This window comes from Harpia harpyja, chromosome 7 (genome assembly GCF_026419915.1).
Source record: "Harpia harpyja isolate bHarHar1 chromosome 7, bHarHar1 primary haplotype, whole genome shotgun sequence".
Taxonomy (NCBI): domain Eukaryota; kingdom Metazoa; phylum Chordata; class Aves; order Accipitriformes; family Accipitridae; genus Harpia; species Harpia harpyja.
This window is the reverse complement of record NC_068946.1, coordinates 39,527,694-39,550,107: the sequence shown is the minus strand read 5'-3', so window position 1 is coordinate 39,550,107 and position 22,414 is coordinate 39,527,694. Positions and strand designations below refer to the sequence as shown.

Genomic DNA, 22,414 nt, shown 5'->3' with positions numbered 1-22,414 from the left:
ACTGCTGTTCGGCAAACAGCAGGACAAAAATAGCTTCTCTCCAGGGGCTGCAACAGGACTGCTCGACTCAGCTGTGCTCTGCTCCACACTGCTGTGTGAACCCAGGGCTGACCTCAGAGCAGGAACTGCACAAGCTCCTCCAGCCATCTTAGGTAGGCACTGCCCCCCACCCTGAGCCACACTAAGGGGGTATCACAGGGTAAGGCCAGATCAACTTTGGTGTCTGTGGAGCCACAGCTGTAGCCCCTCTCCCTTGAGAACTGGTAAGGGGAAAGATGGAGGGGGACCGGGGATGGAGACTGGAGAGGTGCCTGGGCTGGGGCACTCGGAAGCACAAGTGGGTTTCTCCTCCCCGGGTGTTGCAGACAACCTGCCAGCCAGATCCTCCAGGGCTTCCCAGCCCCAGGGCTGCCGGCTGAGGCAGGAGCTCTGCTGGAGGTTGCCTGCCTGCTGTACGGGCTTGGGAGGGGGAGAACCAGCGCTGTCAGACCTGCTCACTGGGATGTACCAAGACTATGAGCTCCGTCTCCACGGGCAAAGCAGCACAGCGCAGAAGCTGGCTCGCCAGCCGCTGCCAGGGCGACAGTCCTTTTCCCTGCCTGTCTTTGCCAGTGCAGACAGACCACGGCACAGCAAGTGAGCTATTAAAGAACAGCTCCAGCCAGCCAGCGAACACACGCTCATTCATCATTCTGGAGTGGGCAGGGGGAGCTGCCAGCTGCTTTCAGCCAGGACCCCTCACAAAGTCTATGCCCAATAGCTTGGCAGCCTGGAGGGGAGCTGGGATCAGCCTAGGGGGCCCAGGACCCTCCAAAATGCCTTTTCATGTCCTCAGTGTGCCGGGAGAGCTGCCCTGCCCCAGGCTGGGAGCTTGTGCATTTCTGAGCCACAGCCCCAGCATGGCAGTGTCATGCAGAGACAGCTTGGAGAGGATGTGAGGGTTGGCATGGGCTTCACCAAGGCCTGACCTGCCCCACGTTCCCACCTGCACCGGGCAGGCAGAGCTGCACAGCTCTGTGCAGTGGGAGGCTCAGCTCGGGTGGAGCAGAGTGGGAGGCTGGCTGCCAGGTGCCTGCAGGGAACTGTGTGGTTCCTGCAGGTCAACACCAGCTCTTTTTGAGCCTTTGCACAGTACTGCCTGGGTTTACCCCTGCTTCTCTCCCCTGGGGCTGCTCTCTTCCTGCCTCCTGCCTGTCTCCATCCCTGGAGCCCAACCAGCTGTGCTGGGTACCAGAGTGCTCCAACTCCCCATCTGGAACACCCTTGATTGAGGACAGGGATACCCCTTTATACAGCCGAAAGTAGGGGCCTGAACAAGAAACCATCCCTTTGTTGGTGCTAGCACGTACCTGAGGTATGCGTTGTCCTGGCTAGAGTGATGCTTAGTAGCAGGGGATCTGTGTATGCCAACAGTGTCCTGGCAAAGCCACACCACCAACAGCTGAAGACTTGCTCAAGAGCAGCTTTGAGACTGATCGTGCCTGGAGCCCTTCTCCATTCTTCCCTTGCATCCAAGGGCACATCGTTCCAGCCACCTGGGGTGGGAACCCCAATTCCCTGGGGAAGGGGAATGCTGCGTCCCCTCCTGCTTTGTGCCTTTCCCTGCCAACTGACCATTTACAACCAAGACCTAAAGAAAGAGTCAAGCAGACATGGCCCCAAGGATGTAGCTTGTGCTATATCATTGCCTGCCAGCCTCAGGGCTGGAGCCTGAAAAGTAAAACTGAAGAGGGGGGGGGGGGAAATCCTCCTCTTTCACGTGGAAGAGTGGCTGCCTCCCAGGTAAACCGCTAAGCTGCTTCTTTACCTGCATAAGAAACATCCTGCTGTTCTGTAGGGCTTGGGTAATTCCCCAGTGCTTGCAGGAAGCCCTTGCTGCTGCCAGCAGCACTGGCTTGGGAAAGGACTATGGGCTCATTCACCTCCTCTACCTCAGAGCTGCTCCAGCAGCAGGACACAGGCAGCTGCAGGCAAGAAAGGAGTAACTGGCCCTGGAGCTCTTCTGCTGCTCATAGCCGAGTCCTCAGGCTGCATCACTGAACAGCCCTGGGCTGGATTTTTAAACAGGCTTCAGCCAAATCTCCCCTCCTGGGAGCGGTAGGAGGTGTGCACACACACATGGAGCTGCTCGGTGCTGGTAACCACAAGCCCAGCTAGGGGAGGCAGGGGAGTTCTCTGGCCCGGTCCTCTGTGTAAAAGGCTGCAAAGCCTAGCTCATCACTGCCGCGTACAAATAGCCCTTCTTAATGAGTTTGGGGAAGCCAATTTGGGAGAGCTCACACAGGGTGGGGGTGTCTTCATGTGTTTCAGATGAAGCAATCAGAGCAATTTTACTCCAGCAGGAGCAAGCAGTATGCAGGAAGGTCTCTGCTCCCTCACCTGCAAAATTCAGCTGTGCATTTCTGATGAGACCATGTTTGCACACCAGAAAATCAGCCCATCCTCAAACATGCAGAGAGCAAAGACTGCAAGCTCCTTCCTATCCCTTCCCTAGGGCTCCTCCATCTTCTTAGCTAGGTCGAAGCCAGCTCTGTATATCTAAAGGTGCTGACTTAATTATTAGGAACCTTGTCCTGATTTTCTTCCTCTGTATTTGTACCCCTTTACCAAATCCTCCTGGTTACTTCAGCCCAGCCTAAGCTGGCCTTGGGTAGGTGATGCTGGCCCAGATCCACTTGGATTCTGGCCACGCCCAAAGTGAACCTCTGTGTTTGGGGGTCTGTGTGCACATGTGCATGTTCTTTTCAGATCCCACTGCAGCCTCCTGCAAGGAAACAGCAGGATGTCGCTGGCCACAGCGCAGGATAAGTGGGAATGGGACTTTGCCCCTCTTCCCTGCCACGGCACAGAGGGCACAGCCTCTGCCCTGCCCCCTGATGTGGCACGTCAGCCCCAGGCATCGTGAGGCCCGGCTGGAAGTCTGAAACCCAGCTCTGAGCCTGCGCTTTCATCACAAACACCTCCAGCATCAGCAGTGCAGGAGGAAGCGGGGGGGCTGGCTTAGCTCCTCCTGGTTGATAATTCATTACCGCCTGTTAGCCTGGATCCATCCGGCAGCAGCTACATCCTGGCATTGACATGTGTTCATTTCACACACAAAATGCTGTATCAAAATGCATTATTGAGACGTTCTCCCTGAAACCTTTCCCAGCTGCCTTTCCTGGCGCTTTACATGGAGGAGCAGTCCCAGCAATTGGGGCATTTTGTTCCCAATGGATGCCTGGCACCCGCTGTAGCAATCAGAGCTGCAGGATCTGTCCTCCAGCTCATGAGAAATACAAGTGGGATCTTCCTGCAATGGGCAGGGAGGCAGCAAGCAGAGGGTGCAGGTTTCATCCACAGCATGCTTGGACCCGGAGAGGGAGAAGCAGCCTGTATGCACATGGCTGGTTTATTGCATACCATTTTGCAATGATGCAGAAGTGCAGCATCTCTTCCTTCGTTCTCTGAGGGCTCTGGGAGCCCTGGGCAGCAGGGCTGGCTGGTCTTGCCTTGAGACCTGGAGGAGGCCCCTTCCCCTTTCTCCAAGGTCCCTGACTTTGGCCCGATGCTGGTGACTGTCAGTGTGATGGTAAATCTCCCCTCCAGGACTGAGTGGGAAGAGGCAGGGTGGGTGGGGGACCCAATGCTTGCACAGCAGGTGCTGGGGGTGCTCTCCCCAGGCTGGGTGCCTCCTGACTCCTTACAGAGCCGTGCCCAGGGTCGGGCTAGTTCTCACAAGAGCTGGGGCTCTCCTGCCAAGCCCAGGCAGGCCCTTCATGGCAGCTGTCGACTGACAGCCAGCCTTTCCCCAGCCCCAAGCCTTCTCCAGCTGCCCCCCAGCACACGCTCACAGTCTTCTTCCTCATTCTCCCCTCTGGCATTTCCCAGGGCTCTTCTTCCCCACTGTGTCCCCCTAGCACCATTTTGGAGGGGGCTCTGCCAGTCTGGGAATGTTCATCCCTCGCGCTGCAGGGAAGAATACAGAGCAGGACCCGGATGAGAGCGGCCAAGTTCAGAAGCCCCCCCCAGACCCTTCCTGTGCCCCCTGTCCTCGGGGCTCCCCCCCGCCGGGTCCTGCCGCCTCCCCACGTCCCTAACACAGAGGGCTGAAGGGCTGGGACAGCATCGCGGGCCCCAGCCCCCCCACCTCGGCGGGAGCACCGGGCGAGACCCCCATCGGTGAAGGTCACGCCGGGGCGGCGGCCGCCCGACAGAGCCGCGCCGCGCCGGGCTCCCCCCCACCCCCGCCGCCCACCGGGGAGGGGGCGGGCCGCACCGGGTGCCCGTGCGGCGGCGATTGGCTGGCGGAGGGGAGGCGGGGAGCGGCGGGGCCGCGGCTGGCTGCAGCGGCGGGCGCGGAGCCCAGAGCGGGCGCGGCGGAGCATCCTCGGGCACCGCGGCCCCGGTGCGGGCCGCTTCCCCCGCAGCCCCCGGCCTCCTATGGGCGGTGCCGGCGCCCCGGCCCCCGCACGCCCGTCCCGCTCGGCGTTAGCATGGGCACGGTGCTCTCCCTCTCCCCCGCCGCCTCCTCGGGCAAGGGCGGCGGCGGCGGGGGGCTGCTGGCCGAGAAGGCGCCGGGAAGGGTGCCGGGCAAGGGCGAGAGCCGGCTGAAGCGCCCCAGCGTGCTCATCTCGGCGCTCACCTGGAAGCGGCTGGTGGCCGCCTCGGCCAAGAAGAAGAAGAACACCAAGAAGGTGACGCCGAAGCCCGGCGGCGGGGCCCCGGGGGGGGCCCCGGGCCAGCCCGACCCGCTGGTGGTGCAGCGCAACCGCGAGAACTTGCGCAAGTCGGTGGTGGGGTCGGCCGACGGCGCCAAGCAGGGCCCGCTGGCCGTGCCGGTGCCCACCGTGCCCTCGGCGCCGCAGGAGCTGCACCCGGGCTCCGGCGGGGGCAAGCCGCCGCCGCCACCGCCGCCGGCCGGCAGCCGCGCCCCGGGGTCCCCGCGCCGGGTGGTGGTGCAGGCGTCCACCGGCGAGCTGCTGCGCTGCTTGGGGGACTTCGTGTGCCGCCGCTGCTACCGGCTGAAGGAGCTGAGCCCCGGCGAGCTCATCTCCTGGTTCCGCAGCGTGGACCGCTCGCTGCTGCTGCAGGGCTGGCAGGACCAGGGCTTCATCACCCCCGCCAACCTGGTGTTCGTCTACCTGCTGTGCCGGGAAGCGCTGCGGGGCGAAGACATCGGGAGCCAGGCCGAGCTGCAGGCCGCCTTCCTCACCTGCCTCTATCTCGCCTACTCCTACATGGGCAACGAGATCTCCTACCCGCTCAAGCCCTTCCTGGTGGAGGGTGACAAGGGGCGCTTCTGGGAGCGCTGCCTGGGCATCATCCAGCGCCTCAGCGCCAAGATGCTGCGAATCAACGCGGACCCGCACTACTTCACGCAACTCTTCCAGGACCTCAAGAGCGAGGGCGAGGGCGGAGATGGGTCCAAGCACTGGACGATCAGCCTGGACCGTTAGGGAGGTACCGGGCCCCCGGCGCCGGGGGCGGAAGGGGCTGCGCACCGAGGGGCGGGGGAGGCGAAGGACTGCCGGATCCCCCCACCCCCCAAACCCCCCGCATCCTCCTCGCCTTCCCCCCTCCCCGGCCGCCAGCTCCACGGAGACGCTGCCTGGACCCTCCCTGCTCCGGATCCGGCCGCTCCCCGCCCCCCCTTCCTACCCCAGCTGGGGGCTGCGCTCCGCGACACCGAGACGGCGGAGAAGACCGGGGGGGGGGGTTGTCTCTGTGTGCGTGTGTCCCTCCCGCCTGCGCGATGGGGAGGGGGGGAGGCTGCCGAGGAGCGGAGACTCCTGCATACGTTTTCTCTAGAAGAAAGGGGAAAAAAAATGGAACTGGGGATCCGGGGCAAGAGGGTACGGGGGGGCGGGAGGGGGTCTCCTGGGTCCTGCGGGGGCCTCGGGCAGACGGTGCATGTGAACGAGCCCCCCCGCCGCGGGCAGAGCCGGGCTCCGCGCCGCCGGTCCCGGAGCTGTCCGTGGTGCTGGAGCCGCCGCGGCTGAGCAGACAAAGGCGGGGGGGGGCGGGCAAGGCCAGGGGGGCCGCAGGCTTTCAATGTCGTGGGCGCTGTCTCCCCCCCGCCCTCCCCCCGCGTGGGGGATGCGGCCCCCCCCCCCCCGGGCATGGGCGACGCTGCTCCTCACCCCGCGGGAGCCGCCCGCTTGCCCCTTTGTTCGAGCCGCTGGGGGGGGGGGGCGCCCACCACCCCCTTCCCGCGGGTAACCCCCCCCCCCCGATGCGCCCCCCGAAACAGGGTTCCGGTGGGGTGATGCCCCCCCCACCTTGGCTTGCTGCGGGGAAGGGGGTCTGTGCCAGAGGAGGCCTAGGGAGCCCAGGGGGAGGGGGCCTGCTATGGGGGGGGTCCCCTCTCCTCTTGCTTTGCTTCACTAGAGAATAAAGAGGCGGCCTGGACGGGCCTGGTGGTGGCTCCCTGGACTTGCTGGGCTGTGGGGTGCAAGGGGGATTGGGGGGGCACCCCAAGCTCCCAGTCATGCCCCCTCTTTTCCCCAAGAGGGATGGGGGTTGGGGCTGGTTCTCAGAGGGGGTTTTACTCCCTGGTATGAGTTGGGGGTCAGAATTTCACCCCTGTTTGTTGTGCCCAAGGCCAGTCCTGGTCCACCCGAGTGCCCCTTGGCTTCCTGTGAGCTCTCCTGGCCTCCTCCATTCCAGATGGAAATGCCTGATGCCTGTCTGCTGCACTGAATTTAACCAGGATCCCACAGCCCATGTCACCTCCATTTTTTTTTCCCTGCCTAAAGCTACCCCCCCACACCTCCTTCCTCCCTATCTCTGCTCTGCAGGGCCAGGCTCCCTTCCCTGCCAGCAGCAGGCTGCGGGAGCTGTGTTGCTAGCCCGGTTACCAGCCCTGTGCTTCTGCAGACCCCCAGGGAGAGGGGCAGAGAAGGGGAAGGCTTTGCCTTTCTCATAGCTGGTTGCTACGCTTCAGGCTTCTGAATTTGCTGGGGCTTCTTTAGCAGGATCCACAGTACACACTCTCCGGTTGGGGTCTGCATCCAGTGCTTCCCCGTCCCTCTGAGCCCAGTGCTTGGGCTCTCCTCAGCCAGGAAGAGCTGTGCTGGCTCTGCAGGTCATGGAGGGTAAGCTGGATTCTCTCTACCTTTGTGTGCATCAGCAGAGCTGCTAATTAGGCCCAATCTGGCTCATTCAGGCAAAGCTGTGCCACCAGGAAGACAGCACAGATGTCCCTGTGACGAGGGCTGACCTGGCAGGGTGCTGTGCAAGGCTTTTCTGTGGCTGCGTAAACCCACTGAGACCTGTGCTGCTCCTTTCCTCCCTGTCCCTAATGGGTGCTCCTGTCTGTGCCTTTAGATTGGCATTCATGTGACCTTGTGGTGAGCTGTCTGGGCCAAAACATACTCACGACCCACCACAAATTTGGCCATATCCACATCTTGTGCTGGGGAAGGTAGTAGTCCTTACTCTGGCTTAAACAGGCGTGGAATTGGACCCTTAGAGCTCCTATGGGGCTGCTGGGTGAGCCCTGACTCTCCCCTATCAGCATTTTGTGGAGAGGGAAACTGAGGCATGGTGACATGAAGCAGCATGCCACAAGCCAGCAAGAAAGGTCTGCAGCATCACAGGGTAACACCCGATCCATTGGTACCAGTTGTCTTCACCCTGAGCTGGGGGGGTTTGTCTAGTGACCCCCTACCCCCAGCCATGGGGCTTTATAGAGTCTTGTCTCTAGAACTGAATAACCTGCCAGCACTGGTGGAGGTTTCCCACCCTGCAGATCCCCTTAGAGACACCCTCAGGGTCCTACCACCCTCAAGCCCCAGCCTTTTAAAATGCTTCCAGCTGCAGCGAGGCCATGTCCTTCCCCTCCTCCCTTGTGTTTCATTGATTAAGAGTGCTAGGCCTCATTGGGGGATTTAGGAAGAGCTAATTGCAGACTGGTAATTGAAGACAGCTTGGAGTCTCTGGAAATGTCAAGGAATGAGAGACGAGCTTGGATGCTCCTGTGCATTTAAATATGCATCGTCGGCTCAGCCAGAGCCTTACTGAGGGGAGAGAAGTCTGGTTTTCCCTCCCCCAGAGGACCTTGTACAGCTGCTGGGGGGAGCAAGGCAGGGGGACCACTAAGCTTACCTTGCCTGGGAGTCTCCTGCTCCCCCCAAGGCAAGGGGGGAGATGGGGGGGACACAAGCAGGGGCGGGTACTGAGGGTGGGAATCCCCAGACACGCTTGGGAGCTCAGCATTTTCCTCTCTCAAAAGCTGTGTGCTTCAGCCTGCCAGACCCCTGTGCTGCTGCACAATGCCACAGGGGTCTGGGCTCAGGAGCCAGCTATGAGGCAGCAGTAGGGGGATGGAGAGATCTTGTTCCCAAACTTGTGATCCCTGCAGCCACCCGGTGCTCTCTGAGGAGCAGTGAGGGGCTGAGATCTTCTCAGGAAGGGCTGGGAAACCCCTCTTGCTGCCAGCTGCAGGGCCCAGCAGTGTCTGGTGTTGCAGAGATGGGGGATTCACATTGGGTTTGGGACTCAGAGGTAGAGCAGCAGGGCCAAGTCAGGGATCCATCACCACAGGGCCTTGGTGAAGAATCACAGCTCTTTCCTAGCTTGAAATTCCTCCAGCAACAACACTTCTCCTCTCTATGCCTCACAGTGGATGCCCCATCATGCCTCTACCCCATGTTGCAGCAGGGGAGGTGGGCACAACCTGCATGGTGCAGCCTGCAGTTGGTTCAGCCCCTCCTGCCACAGGGAGGTCTCTTCTCAGGCCATAGCATCCTTCTCTTGCTCTCTAAGGGTGCGTGGGGCTGCTGGAGGCACCCTGGGTGGCAGTGGGTCCCCAGGATACATAGTCACCTTTGAAAGGGGGGGTTCTGCCTGGAGATCATGGAGCAACAGCTCTGTGGGACTTCCCTTGCCCTGCTGCTCTGTCTGCAGCGCAAATTCCATGCACTGGATGTGCTGGCTGTGGCACTGGGACATGGAGGAGCAAAGGGCAGCTGGAGCAGCCAGCCTGGCAAGCCATGCCTTCTCCTGCTGGACAAACAGCAGGGAAGCTGTGCTCTTGCTATTAAGAGTTGGCAGCATCCCCCAGAGTGACTCGGAGCTACTCTGTGGGGAGGAAACTGCTCCGGATGATGCAGACCCAGCGCCCACGTGGCTGGCACAGGACCTGCCTCAGCCCAGCTTTCTGCACAAGCCCTTCTCCTCCATTCGGCTGCAAGGATGATGGATAACATGTTCCTCAAGGCAGATGGAAGTGGGAGGTCTCTCTTCTGCCTCTGTGGGAGCTACTCGGACACTGGCTCCATCACAGCTTCGGGCTGTTGCTGCTCTGCTGAATTGGGGATGGCTTGTGGGTGCAGGTTTCTGGTCCCCTCGCTGTTCCATGGCACTTCGGTCACAGCTGTTGGTGGGTTGTCTAGGGGGGAAGATGTGGACAAAGTGACCCAGGGAGATGGCAGCAAATGGCAGAGAAAACATGAGGGGTCCTAGACTAAATTGGCTGATGAGATACTTGTACCCAGGGAGGGGCAGAACAGCTGCCTCAGGGTCTCAGCTGATGGGGGACGCATCCAGGCTGGGGTGGGAACCTGCAAGAGGCTTTGAGTTCTGCCTGTGCCCAGGGTAGCCCAGTGGCAGGCATGAGACTGAAGGAGGTGGGACAGCAGACAGTTTGGCCCTCCCTGTAGCCAAAATGTGGCTTTGGCATTGCCTGGCTGGTGGGTATGGGACTGAGGATCACAGCTCTGTGCCAAGAAGCTGGGACAGGTGGGGAAGGGGAACCAGATGCCTTGGAGCCCTGCTGTGATGGTTAATCCTTCTGCCATGGAGCCCAGCAGAGCAGAGGGAGGGCCAGGGCTGCCTAGGCTGGGGCATTACTTCCAGCCTGCTGATTGCTGAGCATGGAGGTTACACTGTGTTGTGTCCCCTGCCTGTCTCACGGTCCTATGTTACCCCTGAGGACCAAGCTCCTTGGGGGACAGCCAGGCAGCACCAAGCTGTGGCCCAGAGCAGTCATGGGGAGCCTGCCACAGGGAGTGAGTGCCCCCCGGGCTGTACTGGGTGCCACTCCCTCATCAGAAGTCCTGCATTAGAGCATAATCTGGCATTAGTGCATAAATCCAGTCCTCTCTGCTGCCCAGCCCCTGCCCTCAGCAGAGCCTGGCCCAAGCTCTCAGTGTACAGCCGGGCAGGAGCGGCACCAGGACACTGTCTCCCTGGCAGCCCTTGCCTTGGCACCAGCGAGGAGATGGCAGCAGGGGCAAGGTTTGGGGCTCCATCCAGAGCATCCCTGTGTCTGGGGAGGGCAGCGAGCAGGGAAGAAACCCAAAGTGCACAAAGCTCCTCCCAGGTGCATCCAGGACCTGGGGAAAGAGAAGTCCAGGCCAGGGGGGTTTACAGTGGCAGTACAGCCCCAGCCCCAAGCACGTTGGCAAGGGAGAAAGCAGCACGTTTTGGAAGCATCACAGTTGGTTCCTTGGAGGGGCTTTGAGAGGGGTGTTGGAGCCCGACTACCTGCACCTGTGGGCTCCGGCTGAGCGACACTGAGTCACGAAGTGCTTTGCAGGGAGCCAGGCCAAGGGATGGTGGTGTCTGGAGAGAGGATGTGAGTCAGCAGGTTGGGGGGGGGGGGGTGTGAGCAGGGGAGCCAGTGCAGCGGGGGTGCGGAGAGGAGGAAATAGGTGGGAATCAGGAGAGGTGGAGGGGCAACAGGGGTGGGCAGGGAGGCAGCCCCACATTCCCTGGGGCGGACGTGACCTGGCTGTGCTGCAAAGGCTCTTCCCAGCATGAGAAATTAAGCAAGTGGTGATGTGGCTCTGCTAAAATAGGAGAGGGGCTACTCCATCCCTCTCTGATCCTTTACAGTGGGGCTGGGAGGCTTTGGGGGAGTTGGAGGAGTCCCCCACCATCCTGGCAAGAGGCTGAGGCCAGGGCAGGGCTCAATCCTGCCCTCTTGCTGGCTAAGCAAAGACAGACAGAGATACTTTTTTTTTTTTTAAAGTAGGAAAAAAACCGTCTGCCTTTAATCACAAGGCAGAAGAAGCTGCCAGGCCACGTGCTCTGCTCCCTCGCTCTTCCCAGCGCAGGCTGAGGCCCTTGGGACCTCATTCCCCCGTCTAACCCTGGGCAGGGCACCTGAGGACTCCCTGCAGATAGGTCTGGAGCCCACGGGTGCACTGGGCCCGTGCACCCCACTGCCAGACACCTAGGACAGGCTCCCCACCCCGTTGGCGCACCCCACTGCCAGGGATAGTGTGCCCCCATCAGCCCCCCGGGCTGGGCACCCCTGGTCAAGGGCAGGGACAATACTCCACCAGGAGCCGTGCTGGGCTTGGCCCTGCTCACCCATTGGCAGGATTTTGCTGCAGTCTGCTCCAAGCTGTCAGTTTTGGTGACTGAAGAAAGCAGTGCTGCTGGCAGGCTGGGTCAGGTGGGGCTCTGGGGACGGGGGAGGCTGGGTTGGGTGGAAGGTGATGCTCTGCCCTCAGCTCTGGTAAGCACAACATGGAGAGGGGGGTCTGCTCCCAGTGGGGCCTGGGGATGGGAGCATCCTGAGTTGCCATGGTGACACTAGCTGCATCCTCAGGCAGGCAAGAGCATCGCTGGTGTAGTCCTGCATCGGTGTCCCCCACCTTCCCTCCTGGCTGTCATCCCAGGGGAGTGCAGGGCTGGTTCCCAGCTTTTGGGGTGGCACTTTGGGGTCAGAGCAGGGGGACTGTGCCAGTAAGCTCAGCCAGAGCAAAGCAAGCCCTCAGCTGCAGCCTGTTGCTTTGAGGGTGTGCGGTGGTCCTCCCTCTCACAGAAAAGTAACTCCTCTCCTTCTCCAGCACATCTGGCCTCTGAACCAGTGGGGACCTGGATTGCAGGGCTGAGAATGAGGAGGGAACTGGGCTCACCTGGGCTTCCCTGGTGCAGGCACTGGCAGAGGGACAGGAGGGATAGGAGCAGGATGGCAGTGGGGGGAGCTACTAGCAATCCATATCCCTTAATCTGTGTCCTGCCCTGCGTCATGCAGTTACCTAAGCCCCGAAGCAGGCTGCCCTGGCAGGGGCACAGCTCCCTGCCCCAGCTCTGAGGGAGCCAGCTGTGGCCAGCCCCCCATTTCGCTCTTGCAAGGCCAAGCTTTGGGGGGGGGGGGTGGTATCTCCAGCCTGAGTGCTGGTTGCATGGGGGTAACTGCTCCATTTCCCCCCACTTCACCCTCTGCCATCCTTGGGGATCAGGCTGTGCAATGCTGAGGGACCCCTGCTGGGAGGGACCCCCCCCCCCCCCCCCAGTCCCTGCCCTGCAGCTCCTTTCTCATACTTGGGCTCCCTGCTGGCAGCATCAGACCCCCCACACTGTAGCCTGAGCCCTCCCCAGAGGAGAGACTGACATCAGATCCCCCTCCCTTAAGCTGATTAGGGCAGTGAGGATGTGTCTGAGCGGATGCCGCCAAGGCCATGAGAGTGACCAGACCCTGGAGGGACGCAGAGGGGGCAGCACGCAGCCCCCATATCTGGGGACTGCTTTAATCTGGGGGGCACAGGGAGAGGGCTGGGGGCTGACCACCCCCTCCATGGGGTGGGTAATTGCATGGCACCCCCCTATACAGCCAGTCTGATCCCTGCTGTAAGCCCGGCCCCCAGCCCTGGCACTGTGGACCTCCGATGGGGGTGGGTTGGGGAGCACAGCCCCAGGGAGGGGGGCAGGCAGAGGGCAGCCCTTGAGCCCACACCAGCCACCATGGACACCAGTGGATCCGTGGGCACGTTCCTGAAGCTGGGCAAGCAGTGCTTCCCTGCTCATCCCTGCATCAATGTCACATGTGAGCTTAGCCCCATGGCTCGGAACCTCCCTGCTCCTGGCACAGTGCAGCCCAGCAGGAACATCTGGGCTGTGCCGGGCCCAGTGCATTGCCCCGAGTTGGTTGCAGAGAGCTCTGTGTGTCATGAGAGATCTGGCTCCTGGCATCCCAAATTCCCCTGGATGATAGCAGGGTGGCAGATATCCTGCCAGGCCAACTGCGTTTCCTCTTTGCCTCCAGCTGCCACATCCCCTTGCCAGCCTGGGAAGAGGGTATGTGGCTTCACTGGAGGGGTGTCTCAAGAAGCCCAGAGGTTTCCAGCTCTGCCCTGTCTCTTGGGGGCTGTAAGAGCCAGAGGTGATGCCTGGAGAAAAGGTGATGCAGCAGGGTGGCCACATCCTCCCCACCCCAGCCCTGCAGGTGCTCTGACTCAGATAGGAGAGGATTTGCTGGGTGGTTTCCCCTCTCACCAGCTCCCTGCAGACATGAGAGGACACAGGTCACAGCACCTCTCTGTTTTATTGAAGACCAATCCCTCCCCCCAGCCAGCGCAGAGCCCAGCATGCCCTTCTGCATCCACTGGGCCAAAGTCCTGCTCCGGAGGATGGGGGCACCTCCTTGGACACAGGGGCAGGGACCCAGGGCTGCCTCTCCGTGCCCAGGGCTCTCAGCCCTGCTGTCATCCCTTTTCCTGTTCCACCTCCAACCCAGCCTTGTCCCTGGGGATGTCCCCACCCATGGAGGGTGTCCCACCAAGTCCTGCATGTGAGGGGCTAAAGCCACAGTAAAACAGAAGCATTAAACTTCGAAGTAACCAGCAGGACATGGGCTCATGTGCAGGGCTTCAGGGACCATCCCACTCTGTGGCGTGGTCCTTGGGCACTGGAGAGAGGGCAGAGTTGCAGAGGCCAGGCTCTGCTGCCTCTGGGCTCTGGCCTTGCCCTGAGGGCTGGCAGTGCCCCTCACACCTGCCCCTGACACCTCCAACAGTAAAGCCCTGCCCTGGGCAGGAGTTAACCCATGAAGGTCATCTGCTCTCTAGACCAAGGCTTCTCCTGAGGTCTGGAGGAAGCCACCATCGGCAGGAGGTGTAGGAGGGATGGAGGAAAGGAAGGCTTTGGAGACAAAGGTGGGGAACCAAGGAGTAGCAAGGAGAGTCCCCTTTCCCTGCCCCTGCCCAGTGGAACCCTCACCCATGGACACAGCTGCCCTGGGGCCCCAGCTCCTGATTCCTCTCTGCAGAGAGAGGGGAGGGCAGGCACAGGCTCGGGGCAGAGTTAAGGATGTTCATGGGGTGGGCAGCATGTTCCAAAGGAAAGGGGGGCATGGTCCCTGCCAGGAGGAGAGCCCATGGTTTTTCCTTCCATTCGCACCCTGCTTTAGGTATCCACATCCGTTCCCAGGATCATGGATCCCTCCTCACCCTAAATTTAGATGGCGTCTCTCCTCCAGCCACCCACATCAGGGAACCAACCCAGCTACCCTGCAAGCACCCCTCACCCCCCATGCAACTCTCCAAATCTGAAAGGGGGCAACTGAGAGCAGGGCACGATCCCACCCACCCATCCCTCCCTGCTGAGCTCCCCAGCTCCACAGCCCCATGCTGCCGGGGATGGGGAGGTCTGCCTGGCGCAGCCGAGCCTCTAATGGTAATGGTTATTCATGTTGTTGAGGTGGGAGGCTGCCATGGCGCTGAACGGGGCAGAGGGCTGGAGCCCGTGCCCAGGGTAGAGGGATGGGCTAGAGCCAGGCCAGTAGGAGAAGCCAGCCGGCGTCACCCCCGAGGTCATGAGGTTGAGTTTGGAGATGCCCGAGAAGGGCAGCGGGGCCAGGTTGCCCTGAAATTTGTAGAGGGTGTGATCGGGGGCGGACGGCTGGCACACCTGCGCCAGCCCGTGGAAGTCGAACTTGTAAGCATAACGCTTGCCGTGGACCTTGGTCATGATGTTCTTGTCGTAGTAGTAGCGCAGTGCCCGGCTCAGCTTGTCGTAATTCATGTTGGGTTTGCTCTTCCGCTCACCCCAGCGCCGTGCTACCTCATCGGGGTCGATCAGCTTGAACTCCCCGTTTGTGCCTTCCCAGGCGATGCAGTTCAGGTTGGCCCGGTCGGAGAGCAGCTCCAGCAGGAACTGCCACAGCTGGATCTGCCCGCTGCCTGCAAGGCCGGACCCCGGAGAGGTTAAAGCTCCTTTTCAGGGCACAAGGAGCGGGGCAGGATGCACCCCAGTCTCCTCAACCCCCTGCTATGTTGCCCCCTCCCACATCCAGGTTTCAGATGCACCTCACTGTGTCTTCCCTGCTCTAGAGACACAGAAGATGGTAACGAGGTCTTGTCTCCTTTGCAGCATCCCTACCCAATCCTGCCCCCCAAGCAAGAGGAGGAGAGGAAGCCCCTGTACATCTGGACAGGGGGAGGAATCCTCAGAGGTCAATGCAGGCTGCAGTGGGTCTGGATGCAGGGTCCCCACATCCACCCTAATTCATACCCCACTGAAGATGAATACCTGCTCATTTGCTTTGGCGTGAGGTTCTGGCCTGGTTCTTTCATCTGCAACCCCAAGAAGGAGGTATCTTGGCAGTACCCAGATCCATCCCAGCACCAATATTCCCCACTGCCACCTCTGCTTGAAACTGGGCTAGAGTCACAGCACAGCCCTTGCCCATCTCTAGGGGCACTGTGCCCTGCAAGGATGTCTCCATGGTGAGCTGAAGTCAAGGTGCAACACTGCTCTGACCTGCACCCCTGGTAGGTGCAGGCAGGTATAGGGAAGAGAGAGGTATAGGGGAAGAGAGACCACAACAGGGCAGGACCTGCTGTGACTTTGAATCAGGCACCAATGTTCCTTATTTCCAGAGGAAAACTGTCCTCTCTGAGCCATGGCCATTGCACCCACAGCTCGCACCCTTGGTGTGTGCCCAAGATGCCTCTGTGCCAGGCTGTGCACACACAGGAGCCTGACACACCTGGACATGCTTTTCTGCCACTATTTTTTTCTAAAGGTGCTTGGATCCCATATAGAGGTTTAGCACCCATGACCCCTGCAGCAGGCAGTCCTACAGCTCAGCTACATTTCCCACAAAGAACCACCTTGTCCTGCTTGCTTCGCACCCACCTATTTTATCTGGTGCCCCCCAATTCTTGCTCTGGACAAAGCAGGGAAGAGCCATGCCCCATCTGTCCCCATTCCACCGAACCCTGCTCAGACATCCTGATCCAGGCAGATGAGCCCAGAGCTTTTCAAGGTATTGTATTTCCAAATCCCCCATCCTGGGACCGCGGTGGGGGATCTCCCCTCCCTAGGGTACAGCCACAGCCCTTACCTCTTCTCCATCCCTGCAGCCCCCCGCCCCGGGCTCCTGCTATCCCCCCACCCACAGGGTGCCCGACCTGCAAGGACAGCAGGGAGGTGATGGGGGGTACAGCTGGGTGGGGTGGCGAGGCTCAACCCTGCCTGCCGCAGGGTGCTGTGCTGCAGCACCCAGCAGCTCCCCGAGAAAACCTCCAGGGATCCAAAAAGGTCCTTCTCACCACAGCGCAGTGCACAGAATATGGCTGGGGCAGAGTCCTCACCGCAGAGGTGGAAGGGCCCCCCACCCCCCCCAGTCCCAGCTTTGCCCACCCCTCCATCCCTAAACGAGGGCTCCCCTTTTCCCACTCAGAGCACGCCCTGGCCCTTGTCTCCTTGCCAGACAGGCAAGATACATGGCCCAAACGCCACAATGCTGGCCCCGTAGCCGCCTGAGAACCGGTGCTGCTGCACTCCCCAGCAAGCTCCAGGCTGCTCCCTGGCCAGCCCTTGGCCGATCCCCGGCCCCCCGGGATGGTTTTCCCCCGGACGGATGGCTCCTGCTCCCCGGGATCCATCATCTCCCAGCCGACCCATGCCCTCCCGAGCCCCAGCCCTTCGCTGGCAGCTCCCCCCCCCGGCTGGTATCTCACCTCATCCCCCCGCTCCCAAGCACGGGGCCCCCGAGCCCGGATTGGACTCCCCAGTTCCCGGGCTGGCTGGCAGCTCCCTCCCCGTTGGGTGTCCCCGGAGCACCAGGGGGAACCGGAGCTGGGACCCTCGCCGCCGCCCGGCTCCTACGGGGCTACGGGGACGGCGGCTCCCGGCCGTCGGGGCTCGGCCGCTTTCCCGGTGGGTTTTAGCGGCGGGATGCTCCCAGCCCGAGCCGCCCGCAACAGCAGAGAGCGGGGCTCCGCGGCCGTGTCCTGCGTGGGCAGTGCCCGGCACACGGACGGGAAGGGGTCCCCGATGGCTGCGGGGCGGGGAAGGATGCTTGTGCGCCGGGGGGTCCCCGCTCCGGGCGGGCCGGGAGGAGCGGGGCCGGTCCAGGGGAAGGGGCAGCGGTGCTCTTACCTTTCTGCACGCCGGGGCTGAGAGACCCCCACGCCTGGCTCTTCCCGTCTTTGAACAAAGTTTCCCCGACTGGATCTGGGGGGGGAAAAAGGGGCGCGGGTGGGGGTGGAGGGGGGGCTGGAGCCAGGCGGGACCCGCGACCCCCCGGCGCCCACCCGCGGGCAGCCTCCCCGCAGCCCCCGGCCGCTCCCCCTCGCCTGCCCCGCCGCCGCGGCGAAGCCAGGAAACGCGTCCAGGAAAAAGGAAATCCGATTTCCGACCGAGCCGGGGAAGCTTTTAAATAGGAATAGAAAATCCCGCGGGCTGGGGTAGGGAGGAGAGAGGGACAGAGGGAGAGAGCTGCGGGGCAGGGGGGAGAGGGAGAGGAGGCGGGTGGGGTGGAAGGATGGGTGGCAGGAGCGGCGGGTGGAAGGAAGGACGAGTGTTGGTGTTTGGGGAACAGACGGCTGGGGAAAGGAGAGAGGGATGGAGAGGCGGATGGAAGGAAGGAAGGAGAGATGGGTGGATGGATGGAAGGACAGAAGGGAGGATGGGTGGGTAGATGGAGGGAAGGATAAGAAAGAGAGAAGGAAGGGCGAGAGGTGGAAGGATGGAAGGAAGGGCAGGTAATGGGTAAGACGGTGGAAGAATGGGCTGATGGAAGGGACAGAGAGTAGATGGAAGGGATGGCTGGTAGCGGGGACAGAGAGAGGGACAGAGGGACAAGTGGGTGGCACGGAAATATGGATGGAAGCACAGGGGAAGGGTGGGTGGGTGGGTAGAAGAATGGGTTGGAAGGACAGAAGGGTGGATGGAGGGGTGGAAGGACAGGGGGACGGTGGGCGGATGGAGGATGGAAGGGAGGACGGGTGTGCGGGCGTGGAAGGCTGTGGGGACGGCTGGAAGGAAGAAGCAAGGGATGGTTGGAGGGCTGGAAGGCAGGAAGGGAGGACGGGCGGAGGGAGAGGGGAAGGCAGGGTGGGCTCTGGAGGGAGACGGGACAGAGAAGGGCCCCGGGGCAGCGGCGGGGCAGGGCGGGCGGGGGCCGGGTGCTGTGCGGTGCACGGCGCTGCGGCGGGGCAGCGGCCGGGGGGGTCCGCCCGTACCTGGCAGGTACATGTTGAGCAGCAGTGGCACCGCTCCGGCGCCGTGTCTCATGGCAGCTGTGGGGGCGGCCCGCGGGCTGCATGTTTTAATATTCCTGCCCCTATTATTATTATTATTATTCCACTTTATCAGGGAGCAGCTGATGGCGAATAAATGGCAGCGGGACGGGCAGGGGACGGGCAGGGGCCGGGGGAGGCGGGGGTGGGGGGGGAGTTTCCAGGCAACTCGCAGGGGCTCGGGGCCCCGGCTCCAGCAATTTCCTCCGCTGTAATTAAAGCGGGCGCTGCCCCCCCCCCTCACCCCCCCCCCTCCCCGCTATCGGGCCCGCATCAGACTTTAATCACGGCCGCGGGTTTCTATGGAGAGCAGCTCGGGCCGCTTCCTGCCTCTTCCGCCTCCTTAACTCTTCGCAAACACGGCGCTGCCATCCCAGCTGGGAGCGGGGCTCGGACACTGCCTGGAGACCGCCCGGGCCCGGCCTCCCACCACCACCACCCCCGGCGGGCACGGCGGTCCCCACGCTGCCGGCATCGCCCGGGCCCTCTGCATCTCACCGCTCGGCATCGGCATCGTCCCACCCGCCTCCGGCCCTCCGAGCCACCCGCGCTGCCGGCCGTGGGGCTCCGTGCCTGCCCTTTCCCCAGCTCCGGGGTCCTCGGCACAGTCCTGGGGTCCCCTTGCAGCTCCCAGAGCCCTGGGGTGGGTCGGTTGGGTCCCCACCATGTCCCTCCAGTTCCAGGACACCGGTGATGGGATCTCTTTGCAGTGCCCAGAGCTCTGGGCTGGGTAAGTGCATCTCCAGCAGTTGGTGGCACCAGGATATACCACAGCTCTGCCACCTCCCTGGCTTCTCCATGCCCTTCTGGACAGTCCCTACCTCGGGGAGGGTTAAGCCTGTGACCATTCTGGGGTCCCCAGCCCTGTCCCGATCTCTTGCCCAACTTTATTAGGACCTGTAGAAGCTGGGTGACCCCCAACACCCGCCCAAACATGCATAGCCCCATTGCCACCAGCTCGTCCTGGGCAGCCCTGGGTGTTGTGAAGACAGAAGGGTGATTGGGGGAGAAATCTGTAACAGGGAAAGGGTCTGGGGTGATCTCGGCTCCCAAAAGGCACATCTGGCCAGGTTTTTCCCCATCACCCATGGTTCCAGCTGCTACATGCAGCTGTGGGGTGATGGCAGAGGTTCAGCTCTCGGCTGGGGGTACAGAACCATTGAAGATCAATGTCCCCCCGGCCAAGAACCAACACTCTGCCGTCACCCCACAGCTTGAGGCAGCCAGGCAGTGTGCCAGCAGCAGGCACTAACTCTGCTCCATGAGTCCAATGCCATACAGCCAAGCTGCCCATCAGCCCATGACCTCTCCTGCGGTGTTTCATTGATGTCTAGTAAAAGGATGAGCTCTCACGCCAGACTTAGCTGAATTTCTTGAAAGTGGTCATCGTGAGACATCGTGAGAATCCAATGGAAATCAAGATACAGTTGTGTCAGACCCATGGGTATTATTTATACTGCAGCTGAAATGTGCTCTGCATAAGAAGAAGCCATGGTCCACAGGTAGCAACACTCAGCCAGGGTGCCTCGGGGTGCCACAGCCCAACGGGGCTGGTGGCTACTCCTGGGTGGGGATGTGCAAAGGGTTTAGGAAACAGAGGGTCCATAAGTGCTTCATCGGGGGACAGAGACCAGATGCTGGTGGGGAGAGACAGGAGCATAGCCCACAGTACTCCCCCACCAATTCCCCACCAATCCTGTTTGGATATAACAGCCCTTAAAAAAGTTTCTCTTCCCCCAGCTTGTCCCCTGAGGTCCCCACTGCAGAATGTCCCAGCTCTGTACAGCCCAACAGCCCTGGCTGCTCCCCCCATCCCTCTCCTCCTCAGCCCCTCAAGTGCAGCTCTCACAGCAGCGGCTCCGCAGCCTCCCAGACTTGCTTTCGCTGCCTGAGTCACTGGAACAAACCGCAGGCAACAGAAAACAAGCCCCGGAGACAGCGGGGTCAGGTGGGGAGGGGGCCAGACCCACCAAGCCCCTGTCTGCCAGAAGCCCCAGTGACCAGGATCTGCCCTAGCAAACCTGCATGGCAGAAGGCATGGAGCGTGGGGGGGTCTGGACTGAGGGCTCCTGCGTCAGCCCGGAGTGGGGGGAACAGTTTGGGATCAGCCTGAGAAGCAGGATAAGGGCTGTGGGAGCTGGAGATGGGGGGCTGTGGGTGGCACAGGGGGTGGAGACTCCAGGGTCCCTGGGAAAGCGAGTGGGTGGGGGGGCTTACAGTGGGGTGTGAGAGGACTGGTGGCTTTGGGTGACCTGGGGGCTGAGGGGTGCAGAGGGGCAGGGAGTGTGGAGTCCCAGGGGCTGGAGAGCCCTGTGCCCATGGGGAACTTTGGGCACCTGAGAGACGTGCCCCAGGTTCATGGGGAATCTGGGACATGGTGGCGCTGGGGCAGACCCACAGGATGTGGGGGGCAGGGTACATAAGAAATCCAGGGAACAGGGCTCCAGGTCCATGGGGGAGCCAGGGGATGGGGCTTCGGGTCCGTGGGCAATCTGGGAGATGAGGGTTCAGCTCTGCAGGGCTCCAGGGGACGGGCCCGGACACTTGGAGCACCCAGCTGGCAGCAGCAGAACGTTCCCCCTGGCTGCAAGCAGGCAGTTTGCCTCCCTCTCCCCGACCCAGCGCTGCCACCCCCACCCAGGACAGAGCAATAAAGACCCCACATTCTACCATGACCCCCACAGCTTCCCCCCCATCGCAGGCCTGTGCGCAGGTGCCCGGGACAACTTCACCTGTGTGCCGGCGGTGGCGTGGAGCAGAGCCGAGCTGACGTGGCCTTGGGCTGGCTGCAGCCCGGCCGGGTGTGCAGGAATGTGTTTGTGCAGGGGGAGAGGCTGGCTGCCGTGGGGCCGTGGCGGGGTGGGGCCAGCAGGGACATGGAAGGGACAGGGGAGGGCTGGGGGGCACCCCGCAGCGGGGACGCCCTGCGGAGTGGGGATGCACAAGGTGCTGGGGCTTTTGCATGGCACATGTCGGGGTGCAAGGGGAGAGGGAGCGGGGACGTGCAGGGTGTGCATGGGCATGCTGGTGTGCATGCTGCTGCACAAGCTCATGCGTGCAGTACACGCACTCACGCACACGCCAGGGCTGGGGTCTCTGTGCAGCCCTGGGTGCAGGGCGTGCACACACCAACCCTCAGCCCAGTACTTCCCAGTCTCCCAGCACCCTTCTGGAGCACCCACAGCCCTAAGGTCAGGCGTGCTTTTAGCAGGGTGGGCGTCTGGGGACCCAGGCATCCAAGCCACCCAGCACTGTTCCACCATCCTGCAGCTTTAGAGGGGTTGTTCTGGGTGCAGGGAGCAACTCGGAATGGGAGGCCTGCACCCCAGGAGGGCTTGGGTTGCTGGAGCAGGATGGAAGAGGAGGAGGAGGCTGGGAAAGGGTGCTGGAAGAGGAGGAGGAGGCTGGGTGGGGTTCCCGGTGTGCCACGGCCAGAGCCGGAGCCGGATGCTGGCACGGATGTGGGATGTGCTGGCGTGGCCAGGCTGGGGGTGGGGGGACCCGGACCCTAAGGGTGCTGGGAGCAGTGAGCTGAGTCCCCTGCCAGCTGTGGGACACTGCCCCGAGGATGTCCTGCCCCTGTCCCTCGCACCCCCACGCAACCCCTGTATGGTCCCTCTATAAGCCAGCGCCCCAACTGTGGCCATGCCATCTGTGGCAGTCCTCCCCCAGATGACCCCAATGCTCCTCCTCCTCCCCAGGCCCACAGCAGGCAGGGACCCCCCTCTCTCTTCCAAACCGGGGTGCAGAGAGAAGGGACCTCATGTTCACAGGTTTTGTAGCAATCATTTTCCCTGGGAGAAGGACCCAGGGCACAACCCCCCTGGACGATCCCTCCCAGCTCCAGCCCCTTTGCCCAGTAAGGCCAGTAAGTTCCCATTTCCCCAGCTGGAGCATCATGGGAGTGGGAACCGTTCTGCATCCCCTCTACTCACTATGCATGGACCAGAGGTAGGGTACAGAGAGCTCAGCCCGGGGTGGAGGTGGCCACACATCCAAAACCACCTGGGGAAGGGGAAGCCCCTTCCAACTGCTGAGAGCTGGGGGGGAAGCAGGACTGGGGCAGGCACCCTGCCTCCCACCCCACAGGGAGTGCCCCAGGCCTGGCAGCCCCCTGAGGAGCAGAGCAGAGGCAGGAGCACCCTTTTTTTTGACAAATGCCTTTATTT

At 62.0% G+C, this 22,414-nt stretch overlaps 2 protein-coding genes across 3 annotated transcripts; one reads left to right on the top strand and one right to left on the bottom strand.

Moving 5' to 3' along the window:
• The first annotated feature begins 4,297 nt into the window (after positions 1-4,297).
• CDK5R2 (cyclin dependent kinase 5 regulatory subunit 2) lies at positions 4,298-6,390 on the top strand. The gene has a single exon (XM_052793188.1). It carries the CDS (start codon positions 4,476-4,478, stop codon positions 5,436-5,438), a length of 963 nt encoding a protein of 320 aa, XP_052649148.1. The 5' UTR covers positions 4,298-4,475; the 3' UTR covers positions 5,439-6,390.
• Positions 6,391-13,242: 6,852 nt separating this feature from the next.
• On the bottom strand, positions 13,243-19,616 carry FEV (FEV transcription factor, ETS family member). 2 transcript variants are annotated; one of them, XM_052793186.1, is made up of 3 exons: positions 18,189-18,240; positions 17,104-17,178; positions 13,243-14,897 (listed from the first exon to the last, which is right to left on the bottom strand). In XM_052793186.1, the coding sequence occupies exons 1-3, from the start codon at positions 18,238-18,240 to the stop codon at positions 14,386-14,388; spliced, it is 639 nt and encodes a 212-aa protein (XP_052649146.1). In that variant the 3' UTR covers positions 13,243-14,385. The 2 variants fall into 2 exon arrangements, with proteins under 2 accessions (XP_052649146.1, XP_052649145.1); XM_052793185.1 differs by having other exon boundaries at positions 17,104-19,616.
• Positions 19,617-22,414: the final 2,798 nt, after the last annotated feature.